Here is a 16,214-nt window from a genome sequence, read left to right as displayed (position 1 = left end):
TGGGCAAATGAATCCAAGGTTAAGGAACATCATGAGCAAAGGCACAGAATCGGGACTGTACATGGGCTACTTAAGGAATAGTAAGGAGTTCCATGTGAGTGGACTCTGGTAAGAATGTTAGGTAGGGGATTGGTTGTAGCTGATCTTGGATGCAATAGTAGGGTGTTTGGATTTTCTTCTGCAGGCAGTGGTGCATTGACAAGGATATTTGAGCAAAAGGGACATGATTACTTTGTCAATAGTGTAAATGATGGGAAAAGAGAGATAATATTCAGGAAGGGGACTCCTGGGACTGCCAATAATGTAGACAAGAGGTATTAAGGTGAGAATAGATATGGAAAGGGAACAATTCTGGAAGCATTGTGCAAATTGACTTGTCAGACTCTAATTTGGAATAAGGGCGATTCCAATTTAAGAGTCCTTATTTCCTACCTCGGCGGAGCTTGCAGTGAGCCGAGATTGTGCCACTGCACTCCAGCCTGGGCGACTGAGCGAGACTCCGTCTCAAAAAAAAAAAAAAGAAAATGCCAATGGTATAATTCCAATTTCACAAAACAATCTCACAAGCACTTCCACTCTTTAGGCTGAGGCAGGTGAATCATGAGGTCAGGAGTTCAAGACCAGCCTGGCCAACATGGTGAAACCCCATCTCTACTAAAAATACAAAAATTAGCCAGGCGTGGTGGCACACGCCTATAATCCCAGCTACTGAGGAGGCTGAGAAAAGAGACATGTCAATTACTAAGTTGTTACCAGGACAAGTTATCAAAAAAGACAATGAAAGCCATAAATATTTTGTAATTTATTTATCCATGAACACAATAGTTTCCAGTCTTCAGCATCAGATAAGACCAAGTTATTCAAATTAAAATGTTAAAGATATGGTTTTAACAGAAACAAGAACAGGCTGAAAACTGCCATGAATATCCATATCCACATAATGTACAAAAAAGAAAGACTGATATTATTCCAAATATTTGTATTTGAAAGTAAAAGAAAATCTGTACAGCTGAATCTTCCCAGTAAACAGAAAGAGAAAATATTATAACACAGTATTAATCTTCCACATAAGTAAGGTCACATGCAAACAAGAAAGAGAACACCCAAAACTGCAGTGTTTCTTCAAAGAACCCTTCTCTAGGGAACATATTTAACACTCCAACCATCTTCTATTCTTCTACGTGCATACTAAAAAAAAGTACTTCTCTTCCCATCATAACTAGTCAACCCAGTGTAAATTCTAGGCCCGATTTTCCCCTGAATCATTTCTGCCTTTTTGTACAGTTTTCCCTGCCTAGAGCACCCATCACAATCTCTTTAGTTCTTCTAGCCACTCTGAACTAGAAATCACCTTTCATTCCATACAGCTCTGTAGTCCTTTAAACCCTCTAGGAATTGCTAAAGAGGGGTGAGGGGCTGAGAAGAAAGGAGAATGGGCAATAAGAGATCTGGCAGTCTATTTTACAGAACAGCCTGCCTCTGGACATGACAAAGAGAGCCAAGAAACTAAAAAGCCTGCTTCTGCAGATGTTTCTGAACTACTACTTTTGTTTTTTTTAAAGGAAGACAGAAGAGATTTATGAGAGACGAGAGAAAAGAAAGTGTACACTCACTCTGGCACTTCATTAGGTTCAGGAAGGGAGGCAAATAAAGGTACCTAGATTTTGAATGAATCCACTGGTTGTGGCTGAGAAAGCCTGGTACTTGTCAAGAACACCAACATATTAACCTTGCCATGAGGATAGGGTCTGACATGTCCCCTCAACCACCTGTGTAACAAACAGTAGGGTTTCTGAGTGATGAGGGTGGTGGTGGTAAAGAGAGGTCTTTTGGAAGAGGAACAGGTCTTCTGTGTGCTGACAGGAAAGCTGTGTCCACCACCAGTGTTCTGGAGATCCCTGTTTATTAGAAACCAGAGAGTGGAGCTGGCAATGGTCTGGGATATGTTCACTCAGCAGGGAGCTGCCCAAGTAGCAGTACTTGGGAATAGCCAGTAGCAGGCAGCAATAGGTGACCAGAGTCTCAGGAAAAGTAATGGGGTCCCATAATTCACACAGACCAAGTTGCCCCCTGCTGTTCTCCCTTGACTTCATTAATGCCCAGCAATTGTCCACAGGCCATGCACCTGTACTGTCAGATGCAGAGCAGGGTGAGCCGAATAGGTTCTTAGACACAGCTAGAAATCCAGGTAGGAGGAGCCAGACCAGAGGTCCTGGGAACAAACCGAGTCCAAACAAAGGTAAATACAGTGTAACCTACAGCATCATTCGCTTCGCTTAGAAGGATGTGACCCATCGGCTGGGAGCATGTGATGTTAATGCAGAATAGCAAGACGACCAGGTGAAAGGGGAGCAGCACAGCCACCAAGGTCTCAATCTTCAGGTTGAGAGAACGGAAAGTTTAAACAGAGGGTACAGGAAAGTCAGAACAAAAAAAGGGCATACCTAATGCTGTTGCCCAAGCACAGGTCCAGCTGGTGGTGGCAGGCAACCTTCTGCAGGAGTAATTCCAAAGGCAAAGGTTAACCACACTGGAACCCAAAGGGCCTGGGGATCTCCACTGGCTCCCTTACCAGGCGACGTCTAGCTCTATGGGCGTCTTCACCCAACAGGTAGTACTGCACTGGATTTGACCAGAGGTCCTCTTTAATAATCTGAGCAATCCTGTCGGACTCTGGAAGGCTGTGGTCTGAAAACCAGGTGAAGAAGCTGCAGATGACATGTCGGTTCCTATGAATGAAGGACTGGGGTCCATGGCCCCGGCGCCACATGATTAGAGTGGAAAAAGACACCACTTGGCCGAAGGATCTGACCTCATACACCTTTACAATCAGCTTGTTTCTGAAGTAAGGGTTTCTTTGAAAGAAGAACTTAAACTTGCAGCCTGTCCTAGGGTGTCTGAGCTCCTTCACTTCCAAATTGGTTAAGTAGCTTAACATCTCGGCATCTTGGCCTCTAATCATGGCAGACAGCTGTGGGTGGTGGCGGAAAGCAGTGACCCAGAAGCCCGGGATATTGCGAATGATGTCATTCCTCTGCTCCAGGTAGTATTCATGAATCTGCCCAAACCTGCGCTCCACCTGCAGGAGCGCCCTGTCAGCCTCTGCATTCACGGAGTCCAGTTCCAGCTGGATGGACTCCAGGGGGTTCAGGTGGAGACCCACGTTCAGGGGCCCAGGCCCTGCCTCCCTGTTTACCTCATCTATTGCTCTGTTTTCTTCCGCCACGTCCATTTCTTCGCCTCCTGGCTTCTCATCCACTGGGGCTGAGAACATGGCACACTCCTCAGGCTTCACGTCCTCGGCCTTCCCCTCTGCAATCACTTCAGACTCTGACCTCCCTGCCCCACAGGTTTCTAGAGCCTTCTCCCCACCTAGGCCGTGCGTCTCTTCACCCGGAAAGCCATTTTTGAGGCTGCCGTCAGTTGTCGGCGAGGCAGAGGCTGCTTCTAGGCCCTCCGCGGGTGGTGGAGTCACTTCCTGCCCCGCTTTGATGGCTCCATGACTGCGACCCGCATCGACCAAGATGTGGAAAGTATGGCCACCATCTGCGGGATCCTGGGGCGCGACCCCCTCCTCTGGAAGCCGGGGCGGTGGGAACACGATTGGCTCCAAGCGGCCATCAAACGTATCTGCCATTACCTGTGTCGCCTTGCTCTTTTCTCGGGACCTCTGGCCCTGGTGCGGGTCTTCCAGAGCATAGTCGAGAGTAGCGGGGCTGTGAGGACTCTCCGGGAGGCTCATGTTGGTAGCGGCCAGGGCAGCAGTGGGCAGAGGCCAGGCCAGCGGTAGGTAGCGTCAACGTTCCTCACACAAAATGGCGAGTAAACACCTCGCCCATTTGCGCCGCCCACTCTTCAGTCTCGCGACACCCACCCCTCAGTCTCGCGAGTCTGTGGTGGTGTCTTTACGTCTTTGTTATTTTAGCCATCGTGCTGGACGAGTAATGATATTACATGGTGGTTTTAATTTGCATTTAGCCAAAGTCTAATGAGCTGAGAACCTTCTCATGTGTTTGTTGGCCACTAGGATATTCTCTCTTGTGCAGTATCCGAGGCTTCTCCCTATTTCTCTACTGGGCCGACGTTCTTTTTCATATGGATTTGTAGGAAGCCTTTGTACATGCTAGATACTAGTCAGTCATTCTTCCAGTATAGGTATTACAAATATTTCTCTTCCAGTATAGGTATTACAAATACTTCCTCCCACTCTGTGGGGTTACTTTTCTTTTGGACTCGTAGTTTCGCTGTCGCCGAGGCTGGAGTACAATGGCGTGATCTCAGCTCACTGAAGCTGCCGCCTCCCAAGTTCAAGCGATTCTCCTGCTTCAGCCTCCCAAGTAGCCGGGATTACAGGCGCCCACCACCATGCCCGGTTTTTTTGTTTGTTTGTTTTGTTTTGTTTGTTTTGTATTTTTAGTCAAGACATGGTTTTGCCATGTTGGCCAGGCTGGTCTGAACTCCTGGCCTCAGGTGATCCGCTCATCTTGGCCTCCCAAAGTGCTGGGATTACAGGCATGAGCAACCGTACCTGGCCTACTTTTTCACCATCTTAATGGTACCTTTTGAAGAACAAAAGTTTTTCATCTTAATATGTGCCAATTTGTCATTTCCCCCTTTACCTTAGTGTTTTTCTGCTCTGTTTAAGAAATCTTACCTCTCACCTGGGCACAGTGCCTCACACCTGTAATCCTAGCACTTTGAGAGGTGGAGATGGGAGGATCAGTTGAGCCTAGGAGTTGGAGACCAGCCTGGGCAACACAGCAAGACCCCATCTCTATTTTTAAAAAGAAGAAAAAAAGAGGAATCTTATCTCACCAAGATTGTTCAAATTTATATATGCCATCTATCTGGAATTGATTTTTATGAGTGGGGTCACAATTTCTTTTTTTCCATATGAATATCTAATTGACCCAGCACTGTTTATTGAAAAGACAGTTCTTTCCCCATGCATAGGTTTTTAAATGTTTCTGTCAAAAGTGACATAAATCATTGGCTACAGCTAGTCAGTTGGCCTTGTCTAACTTTAATAGGACAGGGAGGTGTAATCTTCTCTTGAGCCTGGAAGGAGGAAACTGGAAATATTGGCAAGTGCTGTATCACTCATCATGAAAAATAATTTGAGAAATATATAAAAGACCAATAGAATTAGGCCAAAGGACATAGAGAAAAGGTAATAATAAACAGGAGAAATTTATGTAAGACAATACAGAGCATTAACCAAAGATTAATAATAAAAGGAGAGAGAAAATAAGCAATATTTGGAAAGAAAATTATAGTCACATTGATGGTTTAAATAAATATAAGACAGGATGTTAGACAGCTTTATGCCAATACATTTTCAAACTTAGATGAAATATATGGCTTCATAGAAATGTATAACTTATCAACACGGACTGAAATGCAATAGAAAATCTAAATAGACCTAGAGACAATAAACAAATGGAATCAGTAGCTTAAAAAAATGTTTCCACAAAAATAGCATGAGGTTCAAATGATTTTGAGGCGACTGCTACCAAACCTTCAAGGAACACATAATCCATTTTTATATTTATTAAACATTCAACAAATACTTATATTTATTAAACATTCAACAAATGTTTATTGGGTACCTACTGTGTGCCTGGTACTCTTATAGGCCCTCTGGATATAACGGTGAACAGACCAAAGATTTCTTCCCTCTTGGGGTTTACATTTTAGCAGGGGAGAAAGATAATAACAAGAAACCAATATTGCACATTAGAAAGTTATAAGTGCTATGGAAAAAACAATAGAGCAAGGAGATTGAAAGTCCTGGGGGTAGGGAGTGGGGAGCAGATTGTAGTATGAAATAGGGTGGTCAGAGGAATTCTCATTGAAAATATGAGATTTTGGCGAAGAGTCAAAGAAGTTGAGGGAGTCAGCTAGTAGAAATCCTGGAGGAGAGCATTTCAGCACGAGAAGTGCTAAGCAGAGGCACTAAGACAGGAGCATGTCTGGAATGTTCAAGAAATAACAAGGAGGCCAGCGTGACTGGAGCACAGTGAATGAGGGAGGCTAGATCAAGTAGGGTCTTGTATGATAGTGTAAGAAATTTGGCTTTTATTCTTAGTGAAATGGGAAATTACTATAGGATTTTGAGCAGAGGACACAAAATCTGACTTAAGTTTTGCGTGACTCACTCTGGCTCCTGGGTGAAAAATAATCTGTAGGGTGGCAATGGTAGATTTAGGGGGATCTTTTAGGAGGCTACTGCAGTAACCCAGGTGAAAGATGTTTCTCAGACCAGGTGGTAGCAATGGAGGTGGATGGTGGACATAGTATGATGGTAGAGTCAGCCTGATTTCATGGTAAATTGGCTATGGGATCTCTTAGTTCATTTTCTGTTGCTGTAACTGAATACCTGAGACTGGGTAATTTATAAAGAAAAGCTTATTTAACTCACAATTCTGGAGGCTGAGAAGTCCAATATGCTGTGCTATGAAGTAGCATGACAAAAAAGCAGAAGAGCAAGCAAGCACCTGGGAAAGAATGGACAAGAGAGGCTGACTTGCATTATAGCAACCCACTCTCTCAAAAACTAATCCATTCCCATGAGAAGTTATCCAGCCTTGCAAGAAAAACATAAATCCATCTTAAGGACCTGATCACCTCTTAAAGGCCCCACCTCCCAGCATGGGGTGTAAGAGAAAGAGAGAAGTCAAGGATGACTCCAATGATTTTGACATGAGCAACTGGTAGGATGGAGTTACTGGAAGCAGAGATGGTGAAGGTTATAGTGAGGAAGATCTTTGCAGGAAAATCAGAGTTGTCTCTCTCTTTTAACATATTGTTTGAGATGATTATTGGACACCAGAGTTGAGATGCCAAGTGGGCATAATGAGTTTAGAGCTCAGGAGAGGTCTGAGATAGTTATTCACATTTTGGGATAATCAGCATGCATGGAATTTAAAGTCAAAGGGTTGGATGAGAACACTAAGATAGTGAGTCCTGATAAGCTGGGCCCTGAAGACTCCAAAAGTATAAGGTCAAGAGAAAGAGGAAAAACAGCAAGGAAGACTGAAGAGAGACCAGCAGGGTAGGAAGGAAACCAAGAGAGTGCAATGTGCTTGAAGCCAAATGTGTAAAGGAAGGTGTTCAGCTGTGTCACAGGGTGCTCACATGTCAGTTAGTATGAGGTCTGAGAATTGACCATCGGATTTTACAACAAAGAGTCACTGGAGACTCAAAAAGAGCACTTTCAGTGGAGTGGTGGGGGTTGAAATATGTTTGAAAGGGAAAGGGAGAAAAGAAATGGAGATTGAATATTGACAATTCTTTTGAGGAATTTTTCTCCAAAAAGAAACAAAGAAATGGGATCATGACGAGTAGTCAAGCTACTTTCAGTGGAGTGGTGGGATAATAGCTTGGCTGGAATAAGTTTAAGAGAAAACAGGAAGCGAAAAAGTGAAAACAGCGTGTATATACAACTGTTTTGAGAAGTTTTGTTTCAAAGAAATGGGATGATAGCTGGTGGGGAAATGGATCAAAGAACGTGTTTTTAAAATGGGAGATGAAGCATGTGTAAAGAAGCAGGTTGATGTGAATGATCCAGTAGGGAGCATAAAACTAATGATGTAAGAGACAGAAGGAAGCATTATTGGAGGGATGTCCTGGAATAGACAAGAGGAGGTGGAATCTAGTGCCTAAGTGGAGAAGGAGATGTCAGCTCTAGGAGCATGGCAAGTTCACTAGTGGTAACTGGCAGGAAGTCGAAGTGTGAGGTGTATATGCTAGTAAACAGGTAGAAGTGATAGTGAGATTTATGAAATCGTCTTCTGATTGCTTCATTGTTCTCAGTGAAATAGAAAGCAAGATGATCAAATGAGTATGAGGATGGGGCAAGAGGCAGTGGGAGTCTGAGGACAGAGAAGAAGGTATGAAATAGTTGTCTAGAGAGAAGAGTGACTAGACTATGACCTAAAGTATTGTCAGACAATGTTAAAGTCATGAATTGGAAATGAGGCCCATCAGCATGGCTATGAATTTTTCTCCAGCCGCATTCAACTTACAGCTGCAGTGTGAATAAGCAGAGTTGGATTTAGACCTGAAACAAGAAGGGCAAGAGAATAATTAGAATAATTGATCTTAGAGTTTAAGCTGGAGGAACGGAAGACATACAGGATGAGGTCAGCGAAAAGGTGGTCTGATCAATGAATTGGAAGATTCAGGGTACTGAAGGTCTCCTGGGGTCGAGTCCTAGGGAGAATAAGCTAGAGGGCTGAGAGACAGTGGTTTGAGAATGACCTGCAAGGGATTAGTCAGAATCCTATTCATGAATCCAAGATGGTCTCTAATGAGGCAGACAGAGGATAGGATAAGGTCATTGCAGGGGAGGAGGTCAATGAGCCAACAGGCCAGGATAGGAAGGATAGTCTATGTGTATATTGAAATCACTGAGAGATAAGACAAGAGAGAAGTGAGAATGAGGCAGGAGCTAAAAAACATGAGAAATGAGAGGGAATGACATGACAGTAGCAACGTTTTAGGGCAATAGGTGGTCCAAACCATTGACGGGAGACTCAAAGCTGGATTTGTATTCTAGGGCCAAGGTATAGCACCACTACCTTTCGATAAAATCAGTTAGTGGGAAGGCAGACACCTTTAGAATTTTATATTTCTTAGTGTCACAGACCCTGGTATTATACATCTCCCCAAGGGTACACATACATTAGGAAACATGTATTTTTTAAAATTGAAAGGTGAGTAGTGATATTATTCTTTGAGTTCATTGTGAAGTGTTATTTTCTTTTGGGGTTCCATTCTGCTTTGTTCTAAGGCATGGACTAGAAACAGTTGAAAAGAATAATATACAATTTCAACTTTGGAGCCTGAAATATTCTGGCTATAATTTTTTTTTCCTAAAAAAAGGGAGAACAAGGAGAGCTATATAAAATCTCTGAAATGTTTTGTCAACTAGAGGCAGAAATAGAGATGTGGAGAAAGAGGGAGAAAAAGGAAAGAAAAATGAAAAATGAGTAAGGGAAGGAAGAACGATATGGCTTCTTGGGAAGAGTACAATTTAGCCACTAATCTGCACATCACAGAATTGTAAAGTGTTTAAATTCTCTGGGAAACAGAAAAACATGATGTTTTAAAAGATAAGCTCAATATTAGATGACTGAAAAGAGCCTGTGAATTGTATAGTCTTGTTTTCCTTGGACTCCTCAAATATTCTTTTTCAGTTCTTGTTTTGAAAGGGATCCCTCTCTCTTGACTTAAATTCTTTAAACAACATTGTTTATATAGTGATTTAACATACAGAACTATTTTTCTTAGAACTAGGCCACCCAGTTTAGAAAGCTGACGGCCTGAATACAATATGTTACTTTCGTAAGATTCAAAAGAATGTTGGTAAACAAGAGAGGGAGATGTACACTTTGCTAATTTCTTCTGTTTCCCATGGAAAGTTTATCAAACTGTTTGTGAAGGAAATGGTCAAAAAGAAGTTTTAAGTGATTAACCAAGTAGCTTTACAGCTGCAGTCGTCTTTATTGTATATAAATATAGATAAGAGGGGAGAAAAATATTTGAGTTACCAGGGCATGGGAAATGATTTACCTTGGCAAAGTTAATAAATTATGATTTAATCATTTTCTACTAATGTAGCACTCATAGAAAGAAAATATACATTATTGTGCCTGGTGAAACTGTAAAAGGCTAAAAGGTCTATGTAGAGTCCTGGCCTGATAGACTAGCCCCAGAGTGTTTCAGCCAGGGGTGAGCAGAGCCACAGGCTTGTGACTGGACCTGTGTCCTGGCTAGTGTCAAGCATCCCCACCAGTGAATGCGATACAGGAGCAAAATGATGCAACCGCTGTTACAGTGTTTATGTTACACAAAACCAAAATACCAGTATTTATACCAGACTCTTATTTTAAAAGTGTTCAGAATTCAGGAAATACAACAGTGAAACTAAGTAATACGTTTTAAATGCAAATTTTAAAATAGATATTATAAAATGTTTCTAATATCTAAGTGTTAGACATAATCACTCTAGCCTAATTTAGATAAAAATTTTTAAGTATTAGAAAAGAAATTGATACTACAGTAAATGAGTAAGTTGGTTAATCATGGAAAATTGAAAATGAAAAAAAGTGCATTGATGATGTCATCATTACCATAAGAGTATTTTTTGGAGCAAGTTTTTTCCAGCTGCTATAAAAGCTTTCAGTTTCTACACTGGTGGCAGAGAGGTGAACAGAGTTTTGCTCTAATTCCTATTATTTTCTTGAGTTGTCATTTTAGGATAATCTCTCTTTGTGATTACTTTTTTTTTTTTAGAAATAACTTTTTATGGATGGCAAACTGTAGTTTTTGTTTCAAGTAAAGCATTTCTAGTTTTAACTTTATCATCTTTAATTTATCCTGTTTGAATATAGATTAGGTACAACTGTATCAACCTAATTAATTACTGTCCCATTCACATTCCACTTTATTGAAAGGTCTTTGAAGTAGGAGTAAGATTTATGTATGTGATAGAAGGTTTAGAAGCTGGGTGTAGTGGCTCATGCCTGTGATCCCAGCACTATGGGGGGCCAAAGTGGGAGAATCACCTGAGGCTGGAGTTTGTGTCCAGCGTGGACAAAGTAGTGAGACGAGACCCTGTGTGTTAGGTCATTCTTGAATTGCTATAAAAAAATACTTGAGATTCGGTAATTATAAAGAAAAAAGTGTAATTGGTTCAGCAGGCTTTACAGGAAGCATAGTGTGGCATCTGCTCATCTTCTGGGGAGACTTAAGGAAGCTTACAATCATGGTGGAAGGCAAAGGGGCAACAGGCACATGGCAAGAGGAGGAGCGAGAGGGAGGTGCCACACACTTAAGTGACCAGATCTTGTGAGAACTCACTCACTGTCAAGAGGACAACATCAAGGGGATGGTGCTAAACCATTCATGAGAAACTGCCCCCATGATCCAGTCATCTCCCACCAGGCTCCACCTCAAACACTGGGGATTACATTTCAACATGAGATTTGAGCGGGGACAAATATCCAACCATATCACCGTGACTCTACAAAGAAATTTAAAAATCAGCCAGGCATGGTGCTGCATACCTGTAGTCCTAGCTACTCAGGAGGCTGAGATGGGAGGATCGCTTGAGCCCAGGAGTTGGAGCTTCCAGTGAGTTATGATTGCCACTGGCACTCCAGCTTGGGTGACATGGTGACACACACTGTCGAAAAAAAAGCTTTGGGTTGTCCATTGATATTTTCTCTTTCCTTTGGAGGAGTATAGAGTTGCTCCTTCATTCTTTTCAAATTTTAATATACTGTATAACTCTTTGCATATGTTTCAAGATGATAATTCAGCACCTTTTACAGTACTGGATAATCATAGTAAAATAAATATACCAGAATTTCATTATTTTAACATACACCATATACTGAACTGCCAGAATACTGAGAAAAGATATTACAATCACTAGTTGAAACCAGGAAGCCAGCTTCAGTCATCAAATCCAAACAGTGAGCACAGGAAGAGCAGTAAGTGCCTATTTATTGACCACCTTTTGTGTGGCAGGGAGGTGATAGATGTTTAGTGGTGAATGAAACAGGCATGGATCTGTGTCCAGAATTGGTTCCATCTGGTGGGTTCTTGGTCTCGCTGACTTCAAGAATGAAACGACGGACCCTCGCGATGAGTGTTCTTAAAGATGGTGTGTGCAGAGTTTGTTCCTTCAGATGTTCAGAAGGGTCCGGAGTTTCTTCCTTCCGGTGGGTTCGTGGTCTCGCTTGATTTCAGGAGTGAAGCTGCAGACCTTCGCAGTGAGTGTTACAGCTCTTAAGGTGGCGCATCTGGAGTTGTTTGTTCCTCCCGGTGCGTTCGTGGTCTCGCTGACTTCAGGAGTGAAGCCGCAGACCTTCTCAGTGAGTGCTACAGGTCATAAAGGTAGTGCGGACCCAAAGAGTGAGCAGCAGCAAGATTTATTGTGAAGAGTGAAAGAACAAAGCTTCCACAGCGTGGAAGGCGACCCAAGCAGGTTGCCGCTGCTGGCTCTGGCGGTCGGCTTTTATTCCTTTATTTGGCCCCGCCCACATCCTGCTGATTGGTGTGTTTACAATCCTCTAGCTAGGCAGAAAAGTTTTCCAACTCCCCACCCGACCCAGAAGCCCAGCTGGCTTCACCTCTCAGATCCTGCTCAGGGAGCTTAGAATGAAGAAGGCAGAAACAGGAGACTAGCCAGGAAGGGCAGAAGCCAGGCAGACAGTGCCGCAAACTCAGATGTAAAAAACAAGGTGGGAGGAAAGGGAGAAGGTCCAAGGTAATTGCCCAAAAAGGGATGCCGGTCTGGAGATGGGTGGATGCATATTATACAGAAACAAGTAGAAATCTTAATGCCCTTTCAAAAATATAAGTATAAATTTAGGTGGTGAGTTGTTTCAACAAGATATATGATCCTTGTTTGGGGTAGGGGACAGTAAAGCTCTCAAAAGCATTCTTGGGACAGTGGAGGAAATTAAAATAGGGACTGGATAGTAAATGTTTAAAAGAATTACATGAATTTTCTTAGGTGTGATAAATGGCATTAAAGTATAGAAAACAGCATTCTTATTCTCAGGAAAGGAATTTTAGTATTTAGAAGTCAAGTGTTAAGATATTTCCAACTTACCTTCACAAAGTTCAACTACAATGCCAAAAACAAACTTATGGGGAGAGAGGGAGGAAAGAAAATATAGCAAATTTTAACTAGGTGGAATTATGTAGCTATTTGATTGTACTATGCTTTCTATGTATGTAGGAAAATTTGTATAATAAAAAGTAGGGGGTCAAAAGATAAGCATGTGTATTAGTCCATTTTCTCACTGCTGATAAAGACATAGCTGAGACTGGGAAATTTACAAAAGAAAGAGGTTTAATGGACTTACAGTTCCAAGTGGCTGGGGAGGCCTCACAATCTTGGTGGAAGGCAAGGAGGAGCAAGTCACATCTTACACGGATGGCAGCAGGCAAAGAGAGAGAGCTTGTAAATGGAAACTCCCATTTTTAAAACCATCAGATCTTATGAGACTTATTCACTATCACAAGAATAGCATGGGAAAGACCCACCCCCATGATTCAGTGATCTCCCACCAGGTTCCTTCCACAACACATGGGAATTATGGGAGCTTACAAGATGAGATATGGGTGGAGACACAGAGCCAAACCATATCAGCATCCTACTCTCCTTTTGACAATGGATGAGGCAGTTGAAAGGAATACCAAGGAGAAAGGGGAAGAATGCAGGGTGTGGCCTATTATGACTTTGGGCAAATGCTTAACCTCTTTGAGCCTGAGTTTTCTTCCTCTGCTTCACAGATAATATCTACATACAGGGGTGATATGAAGATTAATTAAATAAGTTGAAATGTAGTGGTTAAGAGTGGTAAGTCCAAATCTCAAACTGCACTTAGTTACTAAATAACCTTGGGAAAGTTACTTTTGTGCCCAGTTTCCTTATCTGTAAAACTGACATAATAATAGTGCCTACCTCCCAGAATTGTTGTGAAGCACAGAATTGTTCTAAAGAGCAAAGCTTAGCATATATTAAGTATTTGATAAATATTGGCTCTCATTATTTTTGCTATCTAGGACTCAGCATCCTGAAAATAGAGAATACCCCTTCTTTTCACGTGCCCATTGGACATTCACAAAAATTGAGAATTTATTATGCCCATAAAAAACCTCAATATATTGCAAAAAGTAGAGTGTGAGCAGCATGTTCTGAGAACAGTTCTGTAATTGCTGACATAAGTAACTCTCTAAATCAACTCTTGGGTCAAAAAGGAAATAAATAAATTACAGAACACCTTCAAAATAACAATAATGGAAACCTCATATACTAGAACTTACGTTCTGCAACTAAAGGACTTTTTAGTATTACTTGTGAATATTGATACAAAAATACTGAATAAAATATGAGTAAACAAGATCCACCAACACACTCAATCATTTACCACAACCCACTGGACATGCCCATGCCCTTTCAAAAATATAAGTATATGATCCTTGTTTGGGGTAGGGGACAGGAAAACTCTCAAAAGCATTCTTGGGACAGTGGAGGAAATTAAAATATGGACTGGATAGTAAATGTTTTTCCAACAATTTTGTTTTAGCAAATTACATCCTTATCACAACACCCTATAAACCAGGTACTATCATTGGCCCTGTTCAACAGATAAGAAAACTGAGGTGCAGAAATATATAGATATAGATATAGCTAGATAAAGATAGATAGATAGGTAGATATAGATATCTATCTATCTTTTTTTTTTTTTTTTTTTTGAGACAGAGTCTCGCTCTGTTGCCCATGCTGGAGTGCAGTGGCGCAATCTCGGCTCACTGTGAGCTCCGCCGTCCGGGTTCACGCCATTCTCCTGCCTCAGCCTCCCAAGTAGCTGGGACTACAGGCTCCCACCACCACGCCTGGCTAATTTTTTGTATTTTTTTTTAGTACAGACGGGGTTTCACCGTGTTAGCCAGGATGTTCTCAATCTCCTGACCTCGTGATCCGCCCGCCTCAGCCTCCCAAAGTGCTGGGATTACAGGCATGAGCCACCGCACCCGGCCGAGGTGCAGAAATGTTAATTTGCAGATGGACACATAGGGAATGGTGAGGCGAAGAAATGAACCCAGGCAATCTGAGCCTATAAAGCTCTTCCTTTTAAACTCTACGGGGTACTCTCTGAGCCATTCTCAGCTACAAAAGAGGGTTAGTAATTCTTATCTCTTGTGGTGGACAAGGTAAGATACGGAGTTGAGTGGGGAGAGGCATTGATGCTATCTTTATCTGTTTCTGTATTGTTGAGTTGTTATAATAAGCATGTATTATTCATGTATTTTTTCATCAAGAAAATGTTTTTTAGGGGCCTATAAAAGTGCCTGGCACAAAGAGGCTCCCAATAAAAACATTATTATGTCTGAAAGGAAATTCAGAATTTCCATTTGACTTAATAGGAATTCATCAGCTCCAGAAGCTGGGTGAAGAAAAGAAACAAGATAGGGCAACAGCTAGAGGAGAATTCAGGTGAGAGGTTTCTACTTTCAAATGAGAAGGGCTTATACATCCTAAAGTAAGGGGTGGGAACAGAAGGAGGGAGAAGGAATTGGGAGCTGGGGGAAGAGTGGTCCTAAAGCCTCCCTAGATGAATTTAATTATTTGGGGGAAGGTTAATAGTCACCAATTGTTGACATATATATAAGCCCCATTTCATACATGCCATGAACAATAGGCCTCCCTGGGGTAACAAAAATTTAAAGATCATTCTGGAAAATGAGACAGGAATTAAAAGAACTCTATGGTTTGCTTTCTTTATCTACCTGGTTCTGGCGATGTGAGAATAGGTTTTCTGAAGAGGAGCCAACAGTTTGTTTTTCCACTTGTGGGTTACAATGGTAAAATGATTGTTGGCAAAAGAACATCTTTTCAAGCAGCTTCCCTTGGTGTAGGTCAGAGGGGCAACAAGCAGAGTTATTTCTGCAGCTGGGAAAAAGGTTCAGAGCTATCTTCCTGGAATCGGCTCTTGTTTCAGAATCTAAAATAGATTTGAAATATTGTGCTATTTGGGAATTGGGGCCTATTCATGCTAAGCACATCTGTTGGTAGCTGTTGAAATTCAAATAAATTCAAATAAAGTCCAAGTAATGCTCATATTACACTTACCAATTTCAAATTTTAAAAATACATATATACAATACCTGCACCCCATTTGGTATCACTACCTAAGACACAATATGGAAAGCCTTGATTTTCTGCCAGCCATAGCTGCTTTGAACCTGAACCACAACATTTAATTCCTTTGAAAATGCCCCTTCCTCCCTACCTGAACTTTTCAACTGAGAATCATTTTCAAAAGTTTAAATATGAACTATAGCAAATAGTTCTATATTTTGGTTTTGATCATTTGACAGACTTTAGTAGCTGCAATGAGGTTGTTGGACTACTTAAGTCATAAAGCCAGGATTGAATAAATGCATTTTCCTTCTCGTCATCTTTCTGTTTTCAGTAAATACAGTTTACTTAGGTGTGGTGATTAAGGAAACCTGGTCGATTTATTTATACACTATTCCATTCCATATTCAAGGTGTCTTTTAAAAGGCAAAGAAAGGGAACTTGCCTTTTTAAATTTAACCATGACTTTCTTATAGTGATCTACCCAATGTATGGAAAGAAGTAGAACTGGCTGAGTGCAGTGACTGACACCTGTAATCCCAGCAAG

At 41.6% G+C, this 16,214-nt stretch overlaps 2 protein-coding genes across 16 annotated transcripts in view; one reads left to right on the top strand and one right to left on the bottom strand.

Moving 5' to 3' along the window:
• The window catches only part of ACYP2 (acylphosphatase 2), a 339,796-nt gene that overhangs the window by 287,012 nt on the left and 36,570 nt on the right, over positions 1–16,214 (top strand). For 2 of the 15 annotated variants that reach the window (XM_063789871.1, XM_063789867.1), the window contains one exon: positions 14,953–15,022. The exons of 12 other annotated variants lie outside the window; for them this stretch is intronic. In XM_063789871.1, the coding sequence (XP_063645941.1) occupies positions 14,953–14,980 (28 nt within the window). In that variant the 3' untranslated portion in view covers positions 14,981–15,022. Of the gene's footprint in view, positions 1–13,314; positions 13,382–14,952; positions 15,023–16,214 lie in introns of those variants that run through there. One more of the 15 variants, XR_001715775.3, reaches the window with a different exon arrangement.
• On the bottom strand, positions 786–5,213 carry TSPYL6 (TSPY like 6). The gene has a single exon (XM_001152621.8). The coding sequence runs from the start codon at positions 3,740–3,742 to the stop codon at positions 2,522–2,524; it is 1,221 nt and encodes a 406-aa protein (XP_001152621.1). The 5' UTR covers positions 3,743–5,213; the 3' UTR covers positions 786–2,521.

This window comes from Pan troglodytes, chromosome 12 (assembly GCF_028858775.2).
Source record: "Pan troglodytes isolate AG18354 chromosome 12, NHGRI_mPanTro3-v2.0_pri, whole genome shotgun sequence".
Lineage (NCBI taxonomy): Eukaryota > Metazoa > Chordata > Mammalia > Primates > Hominidae > Pan > Pan troglodytes.
The sequence above is the reverse complement of the archived record's forward strand: the minus strand, read 5'-3'. Positions and strand labels throughout refer to the sequence as shown.